The 26,021-nt window shown below is 38.3% G+C and overlaps 1 protein-coding gene and 1 pseudogene across 2 annotated transcripts in view; one reads left to right on the forward strand and one right to left on the reverse strand.

The window, feature by feature from the left end:
- Window positions 1-26,021, reverse strand: part of LNPEP (leucyl and cystinyl aminopeptidase) — a 112,436-nt gene that overhangs the window by 10,352 nt on the left and 76,063 nt on the right. The window contains exons 12-16 of the mRNA XM_010357238.2: window positions 12,958-13,141; window positions 11,358-11,514; window positions 4,044-4,228; window positions 2,114-2,275; window positions 42-182 (exon numbers count right to left, since the gene is read on the reverse strand). Of these exons, the coding sequence (XP_010355540.2) occupies window positions 42-182; window positions 2,114-2,275; window positions 4,044-4,228; window positions 11,358-11,514; window positions 12,958-13,141 (829 nt within the window). The remainder of the gene's footprint in view (window positions 1-41; window positions 183-2,113; window positions 2,276-4,043; window positions 4,229-11,357; window positions 11,515-12,957; window positions 13,142-26,021) is intronic.
- LOC104657440 lies at window positions 15,547-22,273 on the forward strand (annotated as a pseudogene). The gene is made up of 2 exons (XR_004056290.1): window positions 15,547-16,013; window positions 22,229-22,273. The product of XR_004056290.1 is annotated as a 40S ribosomal protein S13 pseudogene (transcript).

A 26,021-nucleotide genomic window follows, 5' to 3' on the forward strand; every position in this document is an offset into this window, starting at 1 on the left:
CTTGAGAATACTAAAAGTTAATAGTTCTCTGAGAAACTTACTTCTGTACAAGCTTATTCCAGTTCTCTTTGACAAAATCCCATGCCAGTAAGTGTCCAGGAAAATGTCGACCCACTGTTCTAATGATAAAAGACAGCTTCTGTGTTCGGATGTTATCTCCATTCAGGCTACTTTTCATTAACCTAAAGAGTAAAGCAGATTCAGCCTCTAAAATTATTATTCATGAAGAAGTGATGACTGAACTTAAATTAAAATTAGTATGGTTTCCTAATTAAAGCTCTGTAGCAACTCAAGAAATAACTGTTGCATTAGTCTACGATTGATCTATAGATTGAAAATGTCATTTTTTTAACCAAGAAAGGACTCACCAATGAAATAGACATTTACCTATACTGTCACATGACAATAAATAGTTTTTAAATAGTAAAAACATTTAGGAAATAAATTCTGGTAGAATTTATTACAATTTGGGGGGGGTATTTTTTTCTGGTAAAAACCTTATTTGATTTGAATGGGCAGGTATGTTATACTACTATTCTTAAACTAGGCCATTTGAATTATTTGAAAATTAGGATACATTTCAGAATATACTCTTATTAATGTTCATAGTAAACATTTACTGACACTATGTACTAAATAATGTTCTAAGTCCTTGACACAACAATGCTATAAAGTAGGTATTTATTAATACTACCTAACTCAATTTTATAGTTGAAGAAACTGAGGTTATCTAATTGACCCACAGTTACACAGTAACAAATACCAAAGCCTGACATCTGAACGAAAGCAGTTCTCATCTACTATGCTATACTAGTTGTTTACAGTGAGAAACCACCCCCTACTCCAAGACTGTGGCAGTATTTTTAGGAGGGAAAAAAAAAAAGCACAACAAAACGTGATGGGTTAAATAAATTATGATAGAGCCATACTACAGAATATTATGAAGCCATAAAAACACTTCAGTTTTTTTTTTTTTCTTTTTTTATAAAGCAGGCTTCATGAAGTGACACGGAAAATCTCACAGACTGATCATTCACTAAAAAGACTGTCACAAAACACTGAGTATGGTATAAAACTAATGTGGTTTTAAAAATGCGGTTAAATATGTAGGTATATATGTATGTACATACATACATCTGTACATATATCAATTCCCACAGATGAATACAAAGACCAGGACTGACACTGTTGTTAACAGAGAAAACGAGAATGGAAGTGAAGGATCATAAGAAATGCTTTCATATTTTACTCTATATTCTCAGGTACTGTTTGAATACTTTATCATGGGCATTATTAGTGTATTACTAGTACAGTTTAAAAACAATGATTTTTCTCTGTTAAGTCAGAGGCTGGCTAATACTTTAAAGAAAATGACTATTTACAGTGTATCTTTTGGTAAGTGCGTCTGGACAGGTACTGAGGACATCTCTGGGACACTATTAAGATTTATCTGAGCAAAATCATACAACAGAAGTAATGAGACCCAGAAGCCTCCTTCTATCCTCAGTGTGACTTTTAACATCTGTGGTCTTTCGCTATACCAGATACCTCCATATTCCTCTTGGCTACGTAGAGCTCCTCGGCCCCACCACTGCCTGTTCTTTCTGTCAGGAGGCCCGACTTGCTGCCCTACCTTCATCCATATGACACTCCTACTTCTGGGCCTTCATCACTACATATTAAAAAGGAAAAGTCTGACAAATAAATTCATATGAACATAGAACCTAGAAGGTTTAATATGTTATCTTTTTCTGAAATATCTGCATTTTTAAAATGACAGCTTGCACAAAGCAATGCCTTGGTCCCAAAATATGGAGTACTAATTGTGGGGTACAAGACAGCACTCCAAGGGGAGGAAGACTTTTTGAGCAAGGAGGAGGAGGGGGGCTGTGACTCCTGACATCTTGCAATCCCTTTTGGGCAAAGGATTTTCTGCTTGTCCATAAAGATAAAGCCCAGCACCTGTGGTCTCCTCACCAGACTGTCCAACTTAGGCCTGGCCTGTAACAGAAGGGAGGAAAGCAGATCCCCTCAAAAATGAGCTCCTACCCAGGAGCACAGTGTTTGTATTCTTTTGGTTTCTGTATATCATATTCCTCGGGTGGTTTCATACCAGTAAAGCTTCCGCACATCCTCTGAGCTGGCAAGTGCTTCTAGTATTTTGTTCTTCTCTGCCTCAGAGCCTATAGAAATGTATTTGCCCAAAAGGAAAGACCAGCCTTTGTCAGTTTTCGCTCCAACTTTGAACACAGTTGTCATGACGTCAGTAGGTAGGCTGTAAGAGAGGTGGTCAAACATGAGAATAACAAGAAAATATTCTGAATACAAAGGTGAAGAGTTGGCTGTGGTGGAGTTTCTGGTGTGAGGGTCGGTAATAATAACAAGTTTGAGTACATAATTTAGGGTTGAGAAAAAGTTTAATTCAGTGACTGCTATTTTCCTAGCAGTGCAACTATGGATACATCAGTTCAATTTAATATTCACTGAGAACTCACAAAGAACTAGGCAGGCAACAGGCTGGACACTAGGGAGCGGAAGAGGAATGAGAGCCTCTGTCTTCTGAGAACTCACAGGCTATTCCGAAGTACAGAGCAATAAACACATGCATTACAATTCAGTGTGATAAGTTTCATGGTAGAAATACAGCAGTAAATGGGGTACAGGGAGAAAACATAGTCTACTGCCTTTATTAAGATCTCAGAGCTCAGAAAGACCTCAAAAGGTTATCCAAATCCTCCACCCCAACTCTTCATCTGATGCTTGAATCTTCTCTCCATAATGTATGGTAAGGAGCTGGAGAGAACCAATTACCACCAACAGCTTTTCTATTAACTGCTAACCCTACCTGCAATGTTTTATTTCTAAATTAAGACACTTGTTTATCACCTCACACCCATTAGGATGGCTGCTATCAAAAACCCAGAAAATGGCAAGTGCTGGCAAGGATGTAGAGAAATTGGAATGCTTGTGCACTGTTGTTGGGAATATAAAATGGTGCAGCTGCTGTAGAAAACAATATGGCAGTTCCTCAAAAAATTAAAACTAGAATTGCCATATGATCCACCAATACTACTTCTGGGTATATATCCAAAAGAACTGAAAGCAGGGTCACTAGGAGATATTTGCATACCCATGTGCATGGCATTATTATTCACAATAGCTAAAAGGTACAAGCAACACAAAGGTCTATCCATGAATGAATGGATAAACAAAATGTGGTATATACATACAATGGAAAATTATTCAGCCTTTAAAAAGAAAGAAATTTTAGCCAGGTGTGGTGGCTCATGCCTGCAATCCCAGCACTTTGGGAAGCCTAGGCATGCAGATTTTCTGAGGTCAGGAGTTCCAGACCAGCCTGGCTAACATGGTGAAACCCCGTTTCTACTAAATATACAAAAATTAGCCAGGTGTGGTGGCAGATGCCTGTAATCCCAGCTACTCCAGAGGCTGGGGCAGGAGAATCACTGGAACCCAGTAGGTGGAGGTTGCAGTGAGCTGAGATCGCACCACTGCACTCCAGCCTGGGTGACAGAGCAAGACTCCGTCTCCAAAAAATAGAAAAGAAAGAAAGAAATTTTAATGTATGCTACAACATGGAAGAACCTTGAAGATATTATGGTAAATGAAATAAGCCAGTCACAAAAAAAGCAAATTCTCTATGACTCTACTTATATGAGATACACAGTGTAGTCAAACTCACAAAAACAGGAAGTAGAATAGTGGTTACCAGGGACTGGTGGGGAGAGGAAGTGAGGAATTATTCAATGGGTACAGAGTTTCAGTTTTGTAAGATGTAAAAGTTCTGAAAATAAGTACACAATAATGTACAGTAAAAAATGGTTAAGATGAATTTTATGTTATGTGTATTTTACCATAATTTTTTAAAAAGTCTTGTTTGAGACTGCAGATACATAGAGTTCACCTACAACAACACTCAGTTTTATAACATTTATGACCCAGGATGAGAATACCCTGGTTTCTGTATAAGATATGAGATAAAGAAAAAGAAGATAATTCATCTGAGTAGAGGTATACTTCACCTTTGAGTTCCATTGGATGCCATCCAGTCATCAAACAGTTTCATGGCAGTAGTGGAGCAGTTCCCCAGGTTGTGGGTGCAGGCAAACTCTAGCAGGGCTGACCGAAGCTCTCGCATAGATGGAGTGCCTTCATCAGTCCAAGTTTGTTGTTGAATTTGGTTTTGAAGTAATTTAAATACCCTGGTCTAGAGAGACAAAATAGATTATAATGGCTTAATAATAATTAGGACAATCAGAAAAAAACAGGACAATTACTGCCAGGCACAGTGTCTCATGCCTGTAATCCCAGCACGTTGGGAGGCCGAGGCAGGCAGATCACCTGAGGTCAGGAGTTTGAGACCAGCCTGGACAACATGGTGAAACGACATCTCTAGAAAACACAAAAATTAGCCAGGCATGGTGGTGATGCCTGTAATCCCAGCTAATCAGGAGGCTGAAGCAGGAGAATCACCTGAACCCAGGAGGTGGAGGTTGCAGTGAGCCGGGATAGCATCATTGCACTCCAGCCTGGGCAACAGAGCAAGATTCCGCCTCAAAAAAAAAAAAAAAAAAAAAAAATTAGGACAATCAGATCTCTTTTCCCCAAAATTTATCCAATGAGGAAAAAAAAAAAGGCATAGATATTACTAATTAAATATCAACTGACATATGAAGCCCACATACAGCTGGGATGAAACCATTTGATGTAAAGGCTATGCATAAGACTGCTATAGCTAAGGGGAACTTTTAGTGATATTAACTCAGAAAAAAATTAATGACTTCTGTGCAGTAGGGAAACTCTTTGCTGCACTTCTATCTGTACTCAGCTAGAAGTTATTTTCCTGCCAAAAAGTGTCACTTATAACCACTGCTGGAAGGAAGTCAGAACTTCCTGACCTTGTGACTTTACAATCTATAAACCTATAAAGCAATGAGAGAAAAATAAACTTCTTTACTGATAATGTTTAAATGTTTCTGAATCCAATATTAAAGGTATATTTAACATTATCAACTAGTTTGATGCTATAACAAATTAACCAAATTAGCAAGGAAATGAGGCCTGCAGGGAAGAATAGTTGTTTATAGTTTATTTTTTCTCCCAAGTTTTTATTTAAACAACTTTCAAACCTACAAAAAAAGATAGTACAATAAACACCCATACACTGTTCATCTAGATTCACCAGTTTTTAACATTCTGACATTTGCTTCGTTTTCAAGTGTGTATCTCACACACACACACACACACGTTTTTTCTTGTTTTAGCTGAACAATACGAAGGTAAGATACAGATATGATATTTCATTTATAAATACTTTGGCATGCAACTCACAGATACCAGAACATTCTCTTACAGAATCATAATACCTTATCACACTTAAGAAAACTAATAGTTATTCATTAATATCATCTACTATCTAGTCCATTGGTATGGGATGTCATTGCTAAACGTATATTTGTGGTATTAAGGTACGAACAAACATTTTTTCATCTCTCTCCAAAATAAAAACACCAAAGCTGTTAATAGCATGTCGACATATTTCCATTCTGCAAGTTGTGCATGGTGGGTGGGGGGTGAGGACACATGAGATTTTAAAAAGCATCATATGAAATATGCTTTTATGAATACCACTAGAAGGAACAAACATTCTGATATAAAAAATGTTTTTAGGTATTCTTTATTTATTTATTTTTTTTGAGATGGAGTCTTGCTCTGTCAACCAGGCTGGAGTGCAGTGGTGCGATCTCGGCTCACTGCAAGCTCTGCCTCCTGGGTTTACGCCATTCTCCTGCCTCAGCCTCCTGAGTAGCTGGGACTACCGGTGCCCGTCACCATGCCCGGTTAATTTTTTTTTTTTTTTTGTATTTTTAGTAGAGTCGGGGTTTCACTATGTTAGCCAGGATGGTCTCGATCTCCTGACCTCGTGATCCACCCGCCTCGGCCTCCCAAAGTGCTGGGATTACAGGCGTGAGCCACCACGCCCGGCCATTTTTAGGTATTCTTTAGAAAACCTTCATGGCTATGTAAGGAGGACCAAAATGAAAAAAATTCAACAGATACCCCCTCTGCAGTAATCAGCACGGGAGGATTTCTTCCCGCTGGTACTTCTTTACCTCCACCACCATCGTGGCATCTCATCTCAAGTAATCATATACCACAGACGACCACATACAAAAACCCTTAACTTCAGAAGTTTAGCTCAAGTTCTTCACAGAGCACTGCTTTCTTCCTTTCTTTTAGGTATTGACAGTGAGTACCACTGACTACCACTGTCAATACCTAAAATGAATCCTATTTGGAAATTTTTAAACTATTGAGGCCATTATCCTAGCAATGACTTACTCTGAATAAGCATCTTGTGGAGCTGAATAGGAGAATGGAAAAAAAGAATCTTCAAGGAAAAGAACTCAAGGTTTGTGATAACATGTCAACTTGCTTGTGTTTATTTCAAAAGCAATGAAACACAGAACAGACACCTTGTGGAATGTGTGAGTGGTAAAGCTTTTGAGTCATCGGGAGGACATGAAGTAGAAAAATAGTTGCTATGCTGACTGACAATGCAAGGAATGGACAAGCAATGCAGGAGATCCCACTTGACACACCTGACTTCATTCTAGATGGTATCTTCACTGGCTTTACCTTCTCAATAGCATTATGATAGAAAACCATCCCAAATGACTAGAGAACAAAACAAATTTAAATCCTACTCATAACTGTCAAATAGGAACAAATGAAGAATGTGAGAAAAAAAATCACATATTTGAAATCCTATTTAAAAAAACAAAATCAGTGAAGAACAATGGCAATACTCACTGAGCGTTTACTAAAACACAAAGGCAGCAATGGAAAGAATGGCACTTAAAGTCCTGAAAGCAAAGGAAATCTGACACTTGAAGATGGCTGTGGCTAATTCCTGAGCAGTCACACCACCGAATTACAGGGAGCAATTTTACTAGTTAGTCTCCATACGAAATCATTAAGACAAGTTCTCAAAATAGTTGCTTAAATGTATTTCAAATTATAACATAAGAGAGTAAAACATTTTAAGAAAGAATAATTATATTATTAGAAAAATCCTGTTATAAAATCCATTTTTATAAGTAATCCAGGTTTATTTTTAATATTAATTAATATTAATGAAGCATAGTATGTGCTTCAAATTACCTTTCCCTTTTAGAAACAAAATGAAAAGTTTTTCTATGGCTCCAAATTAATTTTTTTGAAATTTAAGCTCATTCAACTCTATGATTTTACAAAGTGAAACGGCAAGTGGAGAGAGGAAATAAATTGATGGGTTATACAAGCTACAAACACTGGATTTGTAATAAAATGCAACAACAACAATAATATTAAATTATTTTTAAAATAAAACAGGCAGGGAAAGATGCAAGCACTTATGTTGTATATTACATTTTGATTTACTGCTTTAATTTTACACTGATATGCCCAGGGAGTTCTTTCCTGGGTCAATTGAGTTTCTTAAAAGTGAAATGTCAGTTTTTATTGCCAAAGGTTTATCTCACCAATGCCTCATATGTAAAAGAATGAAAGATTTGTAAGTGATAAAACAGGAATATGCCTAGGATCAGATGTTAACACCAGATGTGAACAATTTAACACAACTGAAATGTGCCTCCAGACCCTACCCATCACAACACCACAGCATCACAAAATGCAGCATATGTCATGTGCAGCCTTTATAACAAAATGACCAATAAATGCACATAATACTTTGGTTCCAATGATACAGAAGTTAATTAGAAATCAGTCTTAGACACTAATACATTTGAACATCACATCCAAGGATTCATAAATGTCTGCCATCCCAATTCCTAACTGTAGAATGTCAGATTTCCTAGTTTGGGAGTACTGATGCTACCAGAATGCCCTAATATTAGAATAAGAACGTTAAAAAGACACGTCCTCCCCCTTGGTGAACTAAAGTTAACTGGGCTTTTAGCTAACCATATGAAGACATACAGTAGTAAAAGGGCGTCCGATCTTGGAAACACATACTAAGCCTTCTGCCCTTGCCCTCTATCCATCAGTCCCTGGATTCTTCCTTGAAGTATGTTCCTAATAAACACATATCTGCCCAGAAAGCCGGAAATCATCTGGGATGAAGATGCAGTTGAAAGAAAAGGTAAGTATCAAGTGCTTCCTGAGCACTAAGCTCTAAACAGAGTTCATAGAGAGGCAAGGAGAAGATTGACTTCTGCCATTATGAAGTTTAACTGGGCAGCTTCAGAGTCGGGAGATATTCTGCCTCCTCACGGTATATTCAGAACCAACACTGCCCTTTAATAGTGAAAAAAGTGAGTGATATGCACTAATCTTATTTATTGCCACCTGTAGTAGGTTGAGTAGTATCCCCTTAAATTTTGTGTCTGCCTGGGACCTATGAATATGACCTTATTTAGGAATAGGGTCTTTGCAGGTACAATCAAGTTAAGATGAGGTCATCCTGGATTATGGTGGATCTTAATCTAAGAATGGGGAAATATGGACACAGAAATACAGGGAGAACACTGTGTTGACAGAGACAAAGGCCACGGTGAGGCACCAACATGCTCAGGAATACCAAGGATTGCTGGCAATCACTTGAAGTTAGGAGAGGGGAACGGAACAGGTTCTTCATCAGAAGGAACAAACCTTACTCTGCCAATACCTTGATTTTGGCCTTCTAGCTTCCAGAACTATGAGAGAATAAATTTCTGTTATTTTAAGACATCAAGTTTGCAAGGACTTGGTTTGATAGCCCTAGGAAATTAATATACTACCCCAAAGGCTGTTATTATACTAATTACCTCAAACATAATTCTATGCAATATTTTAAAATATACTGGTCCTGAGGATAACTGGATATCCAGACTGAAAAGAATGAATCTTGGTGTCTACCTCACACCATCCACAAAAATCAATTTCAGGTGAATCATAGATCTAAATGTAAAGGATAAAATAATAAAGTTTCAGAAGAGAACACAGAATATCTAGGGGTAGGAAAATATTTCATAAGCTAGATTACATTAAAATTTAAAACTCATATTAATAAAAAATCATTAAGAGAGTAAAAAAGCAAGATGGAGTAGGAGAAGATATTTGCAAATATACATGACCAACAAAAGATTCATATCTAGGATATATACAGAACTCTTACAAATCAACAAGAAAAAGGCAGACAATTTAACAGAAAAATAAGCAAAAGATGAGCATTTCACAAAAGAACATGTAATGGTCAATACATGTATCAAAAAGAAAATCATCTTCACATCAGTAGAAAAATGTAAATTAAAGTCAAAATTGCAGTACCACTATGCACCTATCCACATGGCTAAAAAGGATTTAATATGAATGATAATTATCAGCAAAGATACAGAGCACCTAGAATTCTCATACACTGCTAAGTGTAAATTGGTACAACTTTGAAGAACTATTTGATAGTACAGTATTAACTATGCATGTGTTATGATTCAATAATCCCATTTCCAGACATATACCCCATAGAAATGCATAAAGACATTCATCAAAGACATCATAACAGTGCTATTCATGATAGCTCCAAACTACAAATAACGCAAATGTCTATCAACAATAGGTGAATTGGTTAACTAATGGCCAATCTCTTTACTATACTAACACTAGAAAGTTGCTATTGGATTCTAAGTTTGTCCTAAAGAGATGAGTAAGCTATTTGCATACTTCTTGGAAAGGCACATAAATATTGTTTTAAAAAGTCATTATTAACATTTTAGATACAAAAAAGTCTCTTAAGTTGACAATTTCATTTTTAGGAGAACAATTAGATGTGGGTCAGTCACTTGAAACCTTAAATGTATGGTCTGCAAGCTTTTCAAAAGAATATGACAAGAAGCAAGCTTTAATTTTTCTAACAAAAGGTATCCTGGAAAGACGAAGTTGCTAGGACACAAACTAATTTTACAAATAGCAACATAACACAAAGAGAAGTCTTTGGAGTGAAATTAATCTGGGTTTGAATCTCAGCTTTATCATTTACCAGCTAAGTGACTTTAAAGAAGCTATTCCATCTCCTCGTTTATTTAATGAGGGTAGAAATATCTACCTTTGCATTGTGTGAGAATTAAATGAGGTAATCTACACTAAGCACTAAGCACGGTGGTGTGTAAAAGCACTCAAATACATGTGTTTCTGGTATGTTTCAATCATTTATTCACTCAACATTTACTGAGGGTCACTACAGGCCAGGTCATGTTCCAGGCACTGGTTTTTATTAAGGCTGCTAGGTGAAAGCCTTATGAAACAGAAAATGATAAAAATCTTAACCATTAGAAGAGACCTGAGAGAATCAACTAACTTAAGCATCTTGCTCATGGGTAGGGATGGGGTAACTTCTTTGGGGTCAGATCAGAAACTTTTAGAGGAGGAGAGCTTTTCAAGCTCCACACGGCCACTCTGCCCTGCATTCCCTCCACTCACTGAGAATCATGCAGGTGATGAGAGAACTGTTTACAGGAGATGCACGGTAAGGCAATAATAGAGGCAGAAAGAAGGTTGTTTTAAGAAATGATTTAATCCAACCCCTTCCTTTTACCAGTGAGAATACCAAAACCCCCAAAGACTTATTCTAATTCTTGGTCTAATACTATCTCCCTTTCCCTGAAAGCTGCCTTTTGCCTGGGTCCCTGGGAAGTCTCACTAGTTTATAAAGCAAACTCTGTTGTCAAAATGTGCTAATTCAGAGAATTAGATAAAAACAAATAATTTTTCACTCTCTTTCAAGCTTTTAAAGTCTCACTCAACAGTTTAATATTGAAAGTATCCAAAATAACAACTGTTAAGATCAGGCAGTTGATATTAAGAAAGGTAAAATGCTCTCTAATACTAAGGCTCCTTTAGTGCTTTGCAAAGAAACATATCCACCAGCATCATTATCCATTAGACAGTTATCAGCAAGAACTCTTAAACAGAATATTCTCAATACAAACATAACTGTCATTTTATAATGACCACTAGAAAATTAATGGAGAGATCTACTTTGTAAAAGGGCCTATTTCAAACATTCATCATGTAAAAATAAAACAGGACTTGAATAGAGAAATACTATTCTCATGTGACCTCATTTTGACAGTAGTGTCAAATGTCTGTATTTTGGTCAAACAAGACCATATCATACTAAGCCTTTATCAGCTCTTCATCATAAGCAACATCTTGATTTTAAGTAAAGATTTCACAAGCAGGAAACTGAAGAAAATGGAATTTAACTGGTTGCTTTTTCAGCCTATTACTGACTGAAAATGGAACCATGAATAATAATATTAAAGCTAAACAGCAAGAAGCTGGTAAAAAGGCAGACTTACCACCAGTCTTGAGGCCAGATCCATGTATCCCAGTTTTTCAAGCAGGTTATAGATGAGGCCTGTCTGAAACAGGGCTTCAGTGATGGGTGCAGTATGGTTCTCATTTCCAAGATAATTAATCAAATCAAAGGCCCTCTGGAGAGGTACCTTGCCTAGGCTAAAGGATAAAAGAACAGGAAAAGTAAATATGCAGAGACACACAGAAGAACTCTATGCATGCTAAGAGAGAAACTTAGGGTTAGATGGCGAGTCTTGAAGACCAAAAATTTAAGCTTACAGTGGCATTCTGTAAAGTTAAGCTAAATATGATTATCTCTGATTAAGTTAATGTGGCCCAAGATTAAGGAAGCATTTCAAGAGAAAGATAAACAATAGCTCATTTTTTTAATTCCTAAGTCTCCTGTAAATTGCTACTAACTCAGCAAAAATATAATATCTTGGGTCAGAAAAGAAGAATAGTACTAATTTTATTTATTAATTAGTTATATTTGCCAGGAAAGAGAGTATAGCAAAGACAGTATCTGAATTTTTAAAAAAATTTTATTTGGTTTAATGGGAATTTGTTTTTCAAACTTGTTATGACAAGGTCTATTGTGAATTTACGGTGAGTAAATTTTTAAAATTAACCATTTTATAGAAATCACAGCAGTAATGGCTAAGCTGACATAAGAAGGGTACTTCATAAAAAACGAGACAAAATGGAAATGTCCAGGGAGGTCAGAAGGAATATTCTTGTGACCTGAAGCGTTCCTGTGTTTCTAAGCCTATCATCAATCTAAATTGGTAATATGCTATTCAGATAATATCTTTACATGAAGTCACTGTCATCCTTGGTTTTGGGATTCTATAATGCATGAGGTGGTTGGAGAGACAAGCAGTACAGATAAGGTGGCGCCAGCCATCAGAGATGTCCCTCAAAACCAATGCATAAGCACTAATTTTCATGCTTAAACCAACTGCTGCTTGAAAATAATTCTCTTATGAAATAAAGCCTGGCCGGGCGCGGTGGCTCAAGCCTGTAATCCCAGCACTTTGGGAGGCCGAGACGGGCGGATCATGAGGTCAGGATATCGAGACCATCCTGGCTAATACGATGAAACCCCGTCTCTACTAAAAAATACAAAAAACTAGCCGGGCGACGAGGCGGGCGCCTGTAGTCCCAGCTACTCGGGAGGCTGAGACAGGAGAATGGCGTGAACCCGGGAGGCGGAGCTTGCAGTGAGCTGAGAGCCGGCCACTGCACTCCAGCCTGGGCGGCAGAGCAAGACTCCGTCTCAAAAAAAAAAAAAAAAAAAAAAAAAAAAAAAGAAATAAAGCCTGAACTCCTGTATCAGTTTAGTCAACAAAATATGTATCCTGTTTTTGATATCTAGTCTTGAATTACTATGAAATCTTGTTTCATGTAACTGTTCAGTATGTTTGCAGCTAATGTTTTATAGTCCCTGGAGGCAATGAACACATCTTGGATTTTCCCAATCCTCCAAAATGAATTGTACCAACCAATACATGCTAGTTCTTTCAAACTGTTTTTCATATATGTTCTTTACATCAACGACACTTGTTTAAAAGAGGAAAAAAACTCAAACTAAGTATACTCTACCCTGCAAGTTCAAAGATGTTGTTGATAAGGTTGGCTCGGTCTTTGTCACTCAGAACATAAGGATTTATTTTCAACTGATTGATTAGAGCTTCCCAATCATCATCTGCATAGTGTACAATATAATAACCATTCATGTTTATATTCACTTTGGCCCACAGCACTTCTTCTGTAAGATTGATGACACCTAATGGAAACCAAAAAATGAGAGATTGAGAGAGAAGACAATTGGACAAGAAAAAAATAATTACATGAGTGCTTTGTTTCTAAGTTATTTTTAATCATTCTAGTAAGAAAAAAATGCCTGTCTCCAAGTACAGTTATTTTCACGTTAGTGAAGGTCAAGATATTCATTTAACAATTATTTATTTACTGTGCATTATTGGCTGTAAGTTAAGCGCTAGAAATCAAATGGTGAACAAGGTAGCTATATCTCTGCTTTTAGAGATCTCACAGTCTAAAGTAACCAGGCAAGTACAATATCATACAAGCGCTACTGACAGAAAAAGAAAAGACAGCATTCAACGAATGCACATAGAAAAAATGCCTCACTCTCCTAGGGAAAGTTAGGAGCCATTTCTTGGAAGAAATGACATCTAAGTTGTCATTCTTCTAAGAGACCTCAAAATATTTAGGTGTTGGCCAAGTGAAGAAGATATAGTAGGAAACCTAAGTGCTCAAGGCCCAGAGAGAAAGTACACATGGTATCCATGCACTGAACTGGCTCCCAAGTTCACTGTGGCTAGAGGAGAGAGGGAGGGAGAAAGTAAAGGTGCAGGATGAGACAGCAGTAGAAGACAGTGAGAGAACTGTGTAAAATGTGTCCCATTTCGGCCTCTGTCCTTTGTCATGTTAGCAAAGGAAGAACAAACAAAGTCATTTAGAAAAGTCACATTATTTAAAGCTAGCAAAATAAACGTTAGGGGAGGCTTAAGATTACATAAGAGACAAATAAGAAATAATTGGGTTAAAATAATAGGAAAGGTTAGGCACTTTTTGGGTCTCTACTATAAATGCTGAGAGAATTGTTAGAAATTTCTATGGAATTATGTCAACTAATGTACCAATAATGAAGTGCTAAGAGTTAACTGATCACAAAATATATGTATGAATTTTTAAAATCCTTAAGACTGCTAATGAAGAAATGTCTTTTAAAGTTGGCAACAAGAACGTAGACTTAATTATAATGGGGGTATGCTTCTAAGCATCTTGAGGTTTACTACTTTTAGAATATAAGCTACATAAGCTTACTGTTTTGTTTACTGCTAACGCCTCAGCCCCTATAACTATGACTTAGCAGGTATTCAACAAATACCATTGAATTAGTGAGTGAATGAATAAATAATGACTATGTCACAATAAATAGTTTTAAATCAAGTCTAGATAAAGGTTTACTATATAATTTTTACCCCCTTTTAAAATAACAAATACTTAAAAAAATTTTAATTGTAAGAAAAAGAAGAGTAGAGATAAGAATAATCTAAACTCAGACAATGATAGCATTCCGGAATGTACTTCTTGCCAAGTTTTTTTCTTGTTTTTAATATTTTATATGGCAGATCTATATGCATTTATTTTATCCTTTTTCACCTATCAGACCTATTTTTCCATTGTCTTCAGAAGCAGTGTTCAAATATCTTCATAATATTCCATTTCAAGTTTATCCAATCTATTTTGAACAATTTGGGCTGTTTTAAAATGGTCACTATCGTTATAATTCTGTAGTGAAACATTTTATATAAAATGCTTTATAAATATGTTTTCAACCTAAAGATTATATATTAGTACCTGAAGCCTTAGCTTAGGTACTAAGTGTTATATATTAGTACCCGATGCCTTAGGGTTTATCAACTTCAAAAACCTGAATTATTCAAATGTGTCAGATGCCCTTAATATCTTTGTTACTCCAATTATATTGATACTGCAAAAGATGTTTAAGATAAAAAAGACATTCTGATCACGTCTTAACAGGACATATAAGCTAAGCAGTCTTTTGTGCTAAAAAAATTCCATACTTATTTCTGTTATATTGCTGATATAGCAACAGATGGGAAAGATCAATTAAATAAGGTTTATTCCTTTTTTGAGGGCAGAATGCAGTTTTAAGGGATACTTGTGATGGCAGCAGTGGCTGCTCCTAGTTGGAGCCATTTTTAGCAAACCTATGACTAAGGAAATTAACTTTATCATTAGCTAATCCAAAAATATCAATACTCTCCAGGTCACCAACACTATATCCTATGGAGCTTTTATCAAGAAAGAACCCTGGGGCTGGGCATGGTAGCTCACACCTATAATCCCAGCACTCTGAGAGACCAAGGCAGGAGGATCACTTGAGCCCAGGAGTTTGAGACCAGCCTGGACAACATAGTGAGACATCATCTTTACAAAAAATAAAAATTAGCCAGGCATGGTGACACATGTCTGTAGTCCCAGCTACTCAGAGGCTGAGGGAGGAGTATCACTTGAGGTCAAGTATCACTAGGTCAAGGTTGCAGTGAGCTATGATCGTGCCACTGTACCTTAGCCTGGGTGACAGAGCAGGACTCTACCTCTGATAAAAACAAAGGTAAAGAAAAGAAACAGGTCTGACCGCCGCCATCATGGGTCGCATGCATGCTCCCGGGAAGGGCCTGTCCCAGTTGGCTTTGCCCTATCGACGCAGCGTCCCCACTTGGTTGAAGTTGACATCTGACGACGTGAAGGAGCAGATTTACAAACTGGCTGAGAAGGGCCTGACTCCTTCACAAATCGGTGTGATCCTGAGAGATTCACATGGTGTTGCACAAGTACGTTTTGTGACAGGCAATAAAATCTTAAGAATTCTTAAGTCTAAGGGACTTGCTCCTGATCTTCCTGAAGATCTCTACCATTTAATTAAGAAAGCAGTTGCTGTTCGAAAGCATCTTGAGAAGAACAGAAAGGATAAGGATGCTAAATTCCATCTGATTCTGATAGAGAGCCGGATTCACCGTTTGGCTCGATATTATAAGACCAAGCGAGTCCTCCCTCCCAATTGGAAATATGAATCATCTACAGCCTCTGCCCTGGTCGCATAAATTTGTCTGTGTAGGGGGGCGGAGCAAGATGGCCGAATAGGAACAACTCCAGTCTCCAACTCCCAGCGCGAGCGACACAGAAGACCGGTGATTTCTGCATTTTCAACTGAGGTACTGGGGTCATCTCACTAGGGAGTGCCGGACAATCGGTGCTGGTCAGCTGCTGCAGCCTGACCAGCGAGAGCTGAAGCAGGGCGAGGCATCGCCTCACCTGGAAGCGCAAGGGGGAAGGGGATCCGTTTTCCTAGCCAGGGGAACTGAGACACACAACACCTGGAAAATCGGGTAACTCCCACCCCAATACTGCGCTGTAAGCATACAGGCATTCCAGGAGAATATATCCCACACCTGGCCGGGAGGGTCCCACGCCCACGAAGCCTCCCTCACTGCTAACACAGCAGTCTGCCGCGATCTATCCGCAAGGCAGCAGCGAGGCTGGGGGAGGGGCGCCCGCCATTGCTGAGGCTTAAGTAGGTAAACAAAGCCGCTGGGAAGCTCGAACTGGGTGGAGCTCACAGCAGCTCAAGGAAGCCTGCCTGTCTCTGTAGTCTCCACCTCTGGGGACAGCGCACAGCTGAAGACCAACAGGGGAAGTAGCGGGAGCCGGTGCAGACGCGAACGACTCTGTCTGACAGCTTTGGGGAGAGCCGCGGATCTCCCAACGCGGAGGTTGAGATCTGAGAACGGACAGACTGCCTGCTCAGGTGTGTCCCTGACCCCTGAGTAGCCTAGCTGGGAGAAATCCCCCACTAGGGGCAGTCTGACACCCCACACCTCACAGGGTGGAGTACACCCCTGAGAGGACACTTCCAAAGGAAGAATCAGACAGGTACACTCGCTGTTCAGCAATATTCTATCTTCGGCAACCTCTGCTGCTGATACCCAGGCAAACAGGGTCTGGAGTGGACCTCAAGCAATCTCCAACAGACCAACAGAGAGTCCTTCTGACTGTCAGAAGGAAAACTATCAAACAGGAAGGACACCTATACCAAAACCCCATCAGTTCGTCACCACCATCAAAGACCAGAGACAGATAAAACCACAAAGATGGGGAAGAAGCAGGGCAGAAAAGCTGGAAATTCAAAAAATAAGAGCGCATCTCCCCCTGCAAAGGAGCGCAGCCCATCGCCAGCAACGGATCAAAGCTGGTCAGAGAATGACTTGGACGAGAGGAGAGAAGAAGGCTTCAGTCCATCAAACTTATCAGAGCTAAAGGAGGAATTACGTACCCAGCGCAAAGAAACTAAAAATCTTGAAAAAAGAGTGGAAGAATTGACAGCTAGACTCATTAATGCAGAGAAGATCATAAACGAAATGACAGAGATGAAAACCATGACACGAGAAATACGTGACAAATGCACAAGCTTCAGTAACCGACTCGATCAACTGGAAGAAAGAGTATCAGCGATTGAAGATCAAATGAATGAAATGAAGCGAGAAGAGAAACCAAAAGAAAAAAGAAGAAAAAGAAATGAGCAAAGCCTGCAAGAAGTATGGGATTATGTAAAAAGACCAAATCTACGTCTGATTGGGGTGCCTGAAAGTGAGGGGGAAAATGGAACCAAGTTGGAAAACACTCTTCAGGATATCATCCAGGAGAACTTCCCCAACCTAGTAGGGCAGGCCAACATTCAAATTCAGGAAATACAGAGAACGCCACAAAGATACTCCTCCAGAAGAGCAACTCCAAGACACATAATTGCCAGATTCACCAAAGTTGAAATGAAGGAAAAAATCTTAAGGGCAGCCAGAGAGAAAGGTCGGGTCACCCACAAAGGGAAGCCCATCAGACTAACAGCAGATCTCTCGGCAGAAACTCTACAAGCCAGAAGAGAGTGGGGGCCAATATTCAACGTTCTTAAAGAAAAGAATTTTAAACCCAGAATTTCATATCCAGCCAAACTAAGTTTCATAAGTGAAGGAGAAATAAAATCCTTTACAGATAAGCAAATGCTTAGAGATTTTGTCACCACCAGGCCTGCCTTACAAGAGACCCTGAAGGAAGCCCTAAACATGGAAAGGAACAACCGGTACCAGCCATCGCAAAAACTTGGCAAAATGTAAAGACCATCGAGGCTAGGAAGAAACTGCATCAACTAACGAGCAAAATAACCAGTTAATATCATAATGGCAGGATCAAGTTCACACATAACAATATTAACCTTAAATGTTAATGGACTAAATGCTCCAATTAAAAGACACAGACTGGCAAACTGGATAAAGAGTCAAGACCCATCAGTCTGCTGTATTCAGGAGACCCATCTCACATGCAGAGACATACATAGGCTCAAAATAAAGGGATGGAGGAAGATCTACCAAGCAAATGGAGAACAAAAAAAAGCAGGGGTTGCAATCCTAGTCTCTGATAAAACAGACTTTAAACCATCAAAGATCAAAAGAGACAAAGAAGGCCATTACATAATGGTAAAGGGATCAATTCAACAGGAAGAGCTAACTCTCCTAAATATATATGCACCCAATACAGGAGCACCCAGATTCATAAAGCAAGTCCTTAGAGACTTACAAAGAGACTTAGACTCCCATACAATAATAATGGGGGACTTCAACACTCCGCTGTCAACATTAGACAGATCAACGAGACAGAAAGTTAACAAGGATATCCAGGAATTGAACTCATCTCTGCACCAAGCAGACCTAATAGACATCTATAGAACTCTCCACCCCAAATCAACAGAATATACATTCTTCTCAGCACCACATCGCACTTATTCCAAAATTGACCACATAATTGGAAGTAAAGTACTCCTCAGCAAATGTAAAAGAACAGAAATTATAACAAACTGTCTCTCAGACCACAGTGCAATCAAACTAGAACTCAGGACTAAGAAACTCAATCAAAACCGCTCAACTACATGGAAACTGAACAACCTGCTCCTGAATGACTACTGGGTACATAACGAAATGAAAGCGGAAATAAAGATGTTCTTTGAAACCAATGAGAACAAAGATACAACATACCAGAATCTCTGGGACACATTTAAAGCAGTGTGTAGAGGGAAATTTATAGCACTAAATGCCCACAAGAGAAAGCAGGAAAGATCTAAAATTGACACTCTAACATCACAATTAAAAGAACTAGAGAGGCAAGAGCAATCACATTCAAAAGCTAGCAGATGGCAAGAAATAACTAAGATCAGAGCAGAACTGAAGGAGATAGAGACACAAAAAACCCTCCAAAAAATCAATGAATCCAGGAGTTGGTTTTTTGAAAAGATCAACAAAATTGACAGACCGCTAGCAAGGCTAATAAAGAAAAAAAGAGAGAGGAATCAAATAGATGCAATAAAAAATGATAAAGGGGATATCACCACTGACCCCACAGAAATACAAACTACCATCAGAGAATACTATAAACGCCTCTACGCAAATCAACTAGAAAATCTAGAAGAAATGGATAATTTCCTGGACACTTACACTCTCCCAAGGCTAAACCAGGAAGAAGTTGAATCCCTGAATAGACCAATAGCAGGCTCTGAAATTGAGGCAACAATTAATAGCCTACCCACCAAAAAAAGTCCAGGACCAGATGGATTCACAGCTGAATTCTACCAGAGGTACAAGGAGGAGCTGGTACCATTCCTTCTGAAACTATTCCAATCAATAGAAAAAGAGGGAATCCTCCCTAACTCATTTTATGAGGCCAACATCATCCTGATACCAAAGCCTGGCAGAGACACAACAAAAAAAGAGAATTTTAGACCAATATCCCTGATGAACATTGATGCAAAAATCCTCAATAAAATACTGGCAAACCGGATTCAGCAGCACATCAAAAAGCTTATCCACCATGATCAAGTGGGCTTCATCCCTGGGATGCAAGGCTGGTTCAACATTCGCAAATCAATAAACGTAATCCAGCATATAAACAGAACCAAAGACAAGAACCACATGATTGTCTCAATAGATGCAGAAAAGGCTTTTGACAAAATTCAACAGCCCTTCATGCTAAAAACGCTCAATAAATTCGGTATTGATGGAACGTACCTCAAAATAATAAGAGCTATTTATGACAAACCCACAGCTAATATCATACTGAATGGGCAAAAACTGGAAAAATTCCCTTTGAAAACTGGCACAAGACAGGGATGCCCTCTCTCACCACTCCTATTCAACATAGTGTTGGAAGTTCTGGCTAGGGCAATCAGGCAAGAGAAAGAAATCAAGGGTATCCAGTTAGGAAAAGAAGAAGTCAAATTGTCCCTGTTTGCAGATGACATGATTGTATATTTAGAAAACCCCATCGTCTCAGCCCAAAATCTCCTTAAGCTGATAAGCAACTTCAGCAAAGTCTCAGGATACAAAATTAATGTGCAAAAATCACAAGCATTCTTATACACCAGCAACAGACAAGCAGAGAGCCAAATCAGGAATGAACTTCCATTCACAATTGCTTCAAAGAGAATAAAATACCTAGGAATCCAGCTTACAAGGGATGTAAAGGACCTCTTCAAGGAGAACTACAAACCACTGCTCAGTGAAATCAAAGAGGACACAAACAAATGGAAGAACATACCATGCTCATGGATAGGAAGAATCAATATCGTGAAAATGGCCATACTCCCCAAGGTTATTTATAGATTCAATGCCATCCCCATCAAGCTACCAATGACTTTCTTCACAGAATTGGAAAACACTGCTTTAAAGTTCATATGGAACCAAAAAAGAGCCCGCATTGCCAAGACAATCCTAAGTCAAAAGGACAAAGCTGGAGGCGTCACGCTACCTGACTTCAAACTATACTACAAGGCTACAGTAACCAAAACAGCATGGTACTGGTACCAAAACAGAGATATAGACCAATGGAACAGAACAGAGTCCTCAGAAATAATACCGCACATCTACAGCCATCTGATCTTTGACAAACCTGAGAGAAACAAGAAATGGGGAAAGGATTCCCTATTTAATAAATGGTGCTGGGAAAATTGGCTAGCCATAAGTAGAAAGCTGAAACTGGATCCTTTCCTTACCCCTTATACGAAGATTAATTCAAGATGGATTAGAGACTTAAATGTTAGACCTAATACCATAAAAACCCTAGAAGAAAATCTAGGTAGTACCATTCAGGACATAGGCATGGGCAAGGACTTCATGTCTAAAACACCAAAAGCAACGGCAGCAAAAGCCAAAATTGACAAATGGGATCTCATTAAACTAAAGAGCTTTTGCACAGCAAAAGAAACTACCATCAGAGTGAACAGGCAACCTACAGAATGGGAGAAAATTTTTGCAACCTACTCATCTGACAAAGGGCTAATATCCAGAATCTACAAAGAACTCAAACAAATATACGAGAAAAAAACAAACAACCCCATCAAAAAGTGGGGAAAGGATATGAACAGACATTTCTCAAAAGAAGATATTCATACAGCCAACAGACACATGAAAAAATGCTCATCATCACTGGCCATCAGAGAAATGCAAATCAAAACCACAATGAGATACCATCTCACACCAGTTAGAATGGCAATCATTAAGAAGTCAGGAAACAACAGGTGTTGGAGAGGATGTGGAGAAATAGGAACACTTTTACACTGTTGGTGGGATTGTAAACTAGTTCAACCATTATGGAAAACAGTATGGCAATTCCTCAAGGATCTAGAACTAGATGTACCATATGACCCAGCCATCCCACTACTGGGTATATACCCAAAGGATTATAAATTAGTCTACTACAAAGACACATGTACACGTATGTTTATTGCGGCACTATTCACAATAGCAAAGACTTGGAATCAACCCAAATGTCCATCTGTGACAGACTGGATTAAGAAAATGTGGCACATATACACCATGGAATACTATGCAGCCATAAAAAAGGATGAGTTTGCGTCCTTTGTAGGGACATGGATGCAGCTGGAAACCATCATTCTTAGCAAACTATCACAAGAAGAGAAAACCAAACACCGCATGTTCTCACTCATAGGTGGGAACTGAACAATGAGATCACTTGGACTCGGGAAGGGGAACATCACACACTGGGGTCTATCATGGGGAGGGGGGAGGGGGGAGGAGGGAGGGATTGCATTGGGGAGTTATACATGATATAAATGATGAATTGATGGGTGCTGACGAGTTGATGGGTGCAGCACACCAACATGGCATAAGTATACATATGTAACAAACCTGCACGTTATGCACATGTACCCTAGAACTTAAAGTATAATAAAAAAAAAAAAAAAAAAAAAAAAAAAAAAATTTGTCTGTGTACTCAAGCAATAAAATGATTGTTTAACTAAAAACAAAACAAAAAAACAAAAACAACAACAACAAAAAAAAAACAAAAAAAGAAAAGAAACAAAGAACCCCAGGAAGAAGGGCTACAGAGACCCAAATCTCCTTTGCCCATAAAAGGAGACAAGGAATGATAGCTATGACAATTGTTCCACTAGATGGATGCAGAAAACATTGAAATACATACAGAGTATCTTGGTTGATAAGCAACCTGCCATGTTGTAAACCTAGCCAAGTCCAGATGGTAAAGAGGAGGGACACAGCTAGGAATATACTTGAAATTATTACTGTCATCGAGATGACACAACATAAAGCAGTACAGCCAACAGCACAAAGACAGAGAGAGTTATCATTTAAAGAATCAACATTATTAGTCTCTTTCAGTTCTTCTGAATGATCTAGAATGGTGGACCTTAAAACCACAGGTATCAAAAAATAATAGCTTTGCACACAAGGGAAGTAACTACATCCTGCAGCTCAAATGTGGATGAGGCTACCCTCATATGTTTTTAATTTACTATAATCATTAACAGATTAACACTTCAATTTTCAGTCTATTGAGTAGCAAAAAAAGAGTGAGTGACTGCAGTATTAAATGGCAGAAGCCCAGATGAAGTAATCTAACAGTGATTTTTAAAAACCATTTGTCAATGAGCTATGAAAATCAACTACTGTTTTACAAAAAATTAAAGTTCTGAAACTAAAAAACATGTTTTTATTACAAAGTTACAAAATTTCCTGTACAGTTTGCTCCAGAGTAGCATCATACATGCTATTGAACTGTATCACTCCTGTTCAAAAGCATTCCCTTCTCTAATACCCCTTTCTTTCTCCTTTACTTTATCAGGGGAAAAAAAAGCAAGAGCAGAGAATGGCACATGATAAATATTTTAATTACTATATGCCCTTCCTTCTTTCATCCTAATTACCTTTTCTTCCAATGACATATCTTTTACTTTCACAGCAGTATTTCTGATAGTGATATCCATTTGGAAACATGAATGTTTTGTATTAGATTTAATATTAAAATCTCCTATAGTTAAAGATCTTAGGTCTGAGTAAAATGTGGATAAGACAGAGAGAGGGAGGAAGAAAGGGAAGAAGGAAACTTTTAAAAATATAATTTCCTCAATATGTAGACTGGAAAAATGGCCCCATCAGCATTTCTTGTGCACAATAAATATTAATTGTTCAAAATTAATGTATGTGAGAAAAGGAGACAAATATATTAACCAAACATAACTCCTATATACAACTGAACTAATGAACTAACCCAACAACCCTTGAATTAGAACACATGAAAATATATTTAAAAAAGAAAGAAAAGATATTAAAGATTTAACCAACCATCAAGCATCAAAATAACACACTATACTAAAGTATTACAGCATAAAAGAAGCCTGAAGTCACCCTCTCTGCTACCTTTCTTTTGAGAATAGAAAAAATAAAAATGCAGTTAAATTAAGAGTAATTCTCATCAGAGCATTAGGAACCAAGAAGGCACAACTGTCCTCAGGGTCAAACGTAAGGACAAAAGTTTTCATGTGGACTGTCTAAACCTGAAATGGCAGGAATTAAAATAGCAGCAGCAGCAGCAAGGGAGATAACACAGTTGAGAAGAGGAAGTAACAGACACTACTTTCATCATGTATTGGCCCAGTTCCAGTTCTAGATTAAATCAATTATATTCTAGTGAATTCTGTATATTCCTCTTTACTAAGAAGAGGAAGGGAAAAAGAAAACATCATTTTATCAGGCTTTGCATGTCCTTTTCCTAGAAATTTTTATAGTGAGACTGGAATTACTTCATTATGGACTAAAATTTACTAATTCATTAAGTTTTTGTGTGCCTACTGAGTACTAAAAGTGATTTACAGTGATTCATATAGCCATGATCACTACCGTTAATGGGGGAAATACCTAATATGAGGATAGATACGAGTGAACAGTACTTACGGTATATTATGAGTGGAGAAGTAGAGAATGTTATTAAAAAACCTAAGTAGGGCATCTAACCTGACTTCAGGGGAGGAAAGGTTTCCTGGAGCAAGCAATGGCTGAGCTAAGATCTGAAGAATAAACAGGAGTAGGCTGAGGGAGTGAGGAGGCAAGGGTGTTCTTCAAGGAGGGAAAACAGCATATGCAAAGACCTAAAGAGGCAGTATGGCATGTTTGAGTTGCTGATAGAATTTTTGTGCGGCAAAAGCACAGAATGCCAGGTAAGGGCCTAGAAGGCTAAAGAAGTAAAATATGAGCTAGTCTATGGGGTTAAACTCTCAAAAAGAGCTTAACAAGCTCAGAAGAAAACTGAGGTAAAGAGTAAAGAGGAGCCAGGTGCGGTGGCTCATGCCTGTAATCCCAACACTCTGGGAAGCCAACGCAGGAGGATCACTTGAGGCCAGGGGTTTGAGACCAGCCTGGGCAACATAGTGAGGCCCTGTCTCTACAAAAAATACAAAAATCAAGCCAGGCATGGTGATATGTGCCTGTGGTCCTAGCTTCTTGGCAGGCTGAGGCAGGAGGATTGCATGAACCCACGGGTTTAAGGCTGCAGTGGGCTATGATATTGTCACTGCACTTCAGCCTGGGCAACAGAGCAAGACTCCAACTCAAACAAACAAACAAACAAAAACCAAACAAACAAAAAACCAGATAATAAAAGATTTCTTATTGCCCATTTCTAATAGCACTAAAAATTAATATACTGTCAGAGAGTTTGCAAAATTTCCTTATCAGTTTCTTGCGAATACTCCAGCCATGTTTTGGCTGTGCTGCAGGATATAGGGAGATGGGGTTATTTGTTCTCTCTTGTGTCAGAAACTATCCTTTTAGGGCTCATTCAAAGTTCTGTTTACTCAAAGACAGTAGCAATTCCTTGCAAAGTTCTGTTTACTCAAAGACAGTAGCACTTCCAGCTATGCTGTCAAAGATACGATGACTTACCTACTACCACTAGGATTTTAAATAATTAGATTGTTGCTGCTTTAACATTCCACTATGGTAAAACTGCAATAAAACTGGCCCATGTATCTCAGGTGGCATTATCAACTGTAACTAGACAATAAAAGGGTGATTTAGTTATATGTACCAAATCACAAAAGGTAATGCAGTCTTCATTTTTGAAAACCATTCCTTAAAAAATTTCATATAATGGAAAAATCTTTAAGATTTGAAATATTTAATTAAGGCAATATTTTATAACAACAAATGGTGAATCAAGTAGGTTAAAAAAAGGTAAGATACAGAAATCATATATATATAATGATTTTCACTACAAATATTTATTAAAAATGACTGTAAACAAATAATCATAAGAATAGTTTTGGCCGGGCGCGGTGGCTCAAGCCTGTAATACCAGCACGTTGGGAGGCCGAGACGGGCGGATCACGAGGTCAGGAGATCGAGACTATCCTGGCTAACACGGTGAAACCCCGTCTCTGCTAAAAAAAATGCAAAAAACTAGCCGGGCGAGGTGGCGGGCACCTGTAGTCCCAGCTACTCGGGAGGCTGAGGCAGGAGAATGGCGTAAACCCGGGAGGCGGAGCTTGCAGTGAGCTGAGATCCGGCCACTGCGCTCCAGCCTGGGCGATAGAGCAAGACTCCGTCTCAAAAAAAAAAAAAAAAAAAAAAAAAAAAAAAAGAATTGTTTTGATGGTAATATTATTTTTTCTCCGTTTTCCAGGTTTTATGTAATATAGATACATTATAGCATTGTTCTAGGTGCTTCATATAAATGAGCTCTTTTAATCCTCACCA

Source organism: Rhinopithecus roxellana, chromosome 3 (assembly GCF_007565055.1).
Source record: "Rhinopithecus roxellana isolate Shanxi Qingling chromosome 3, ASM756505v1, whole genome shotgun sequence".
NCBI classification, from domain to species: Eukaryota; Metazoa; Chordata; class Mammalia; order Primates; family Cercopithecidae; genus Rhinopithecus; species Rhinopithecus roxellana.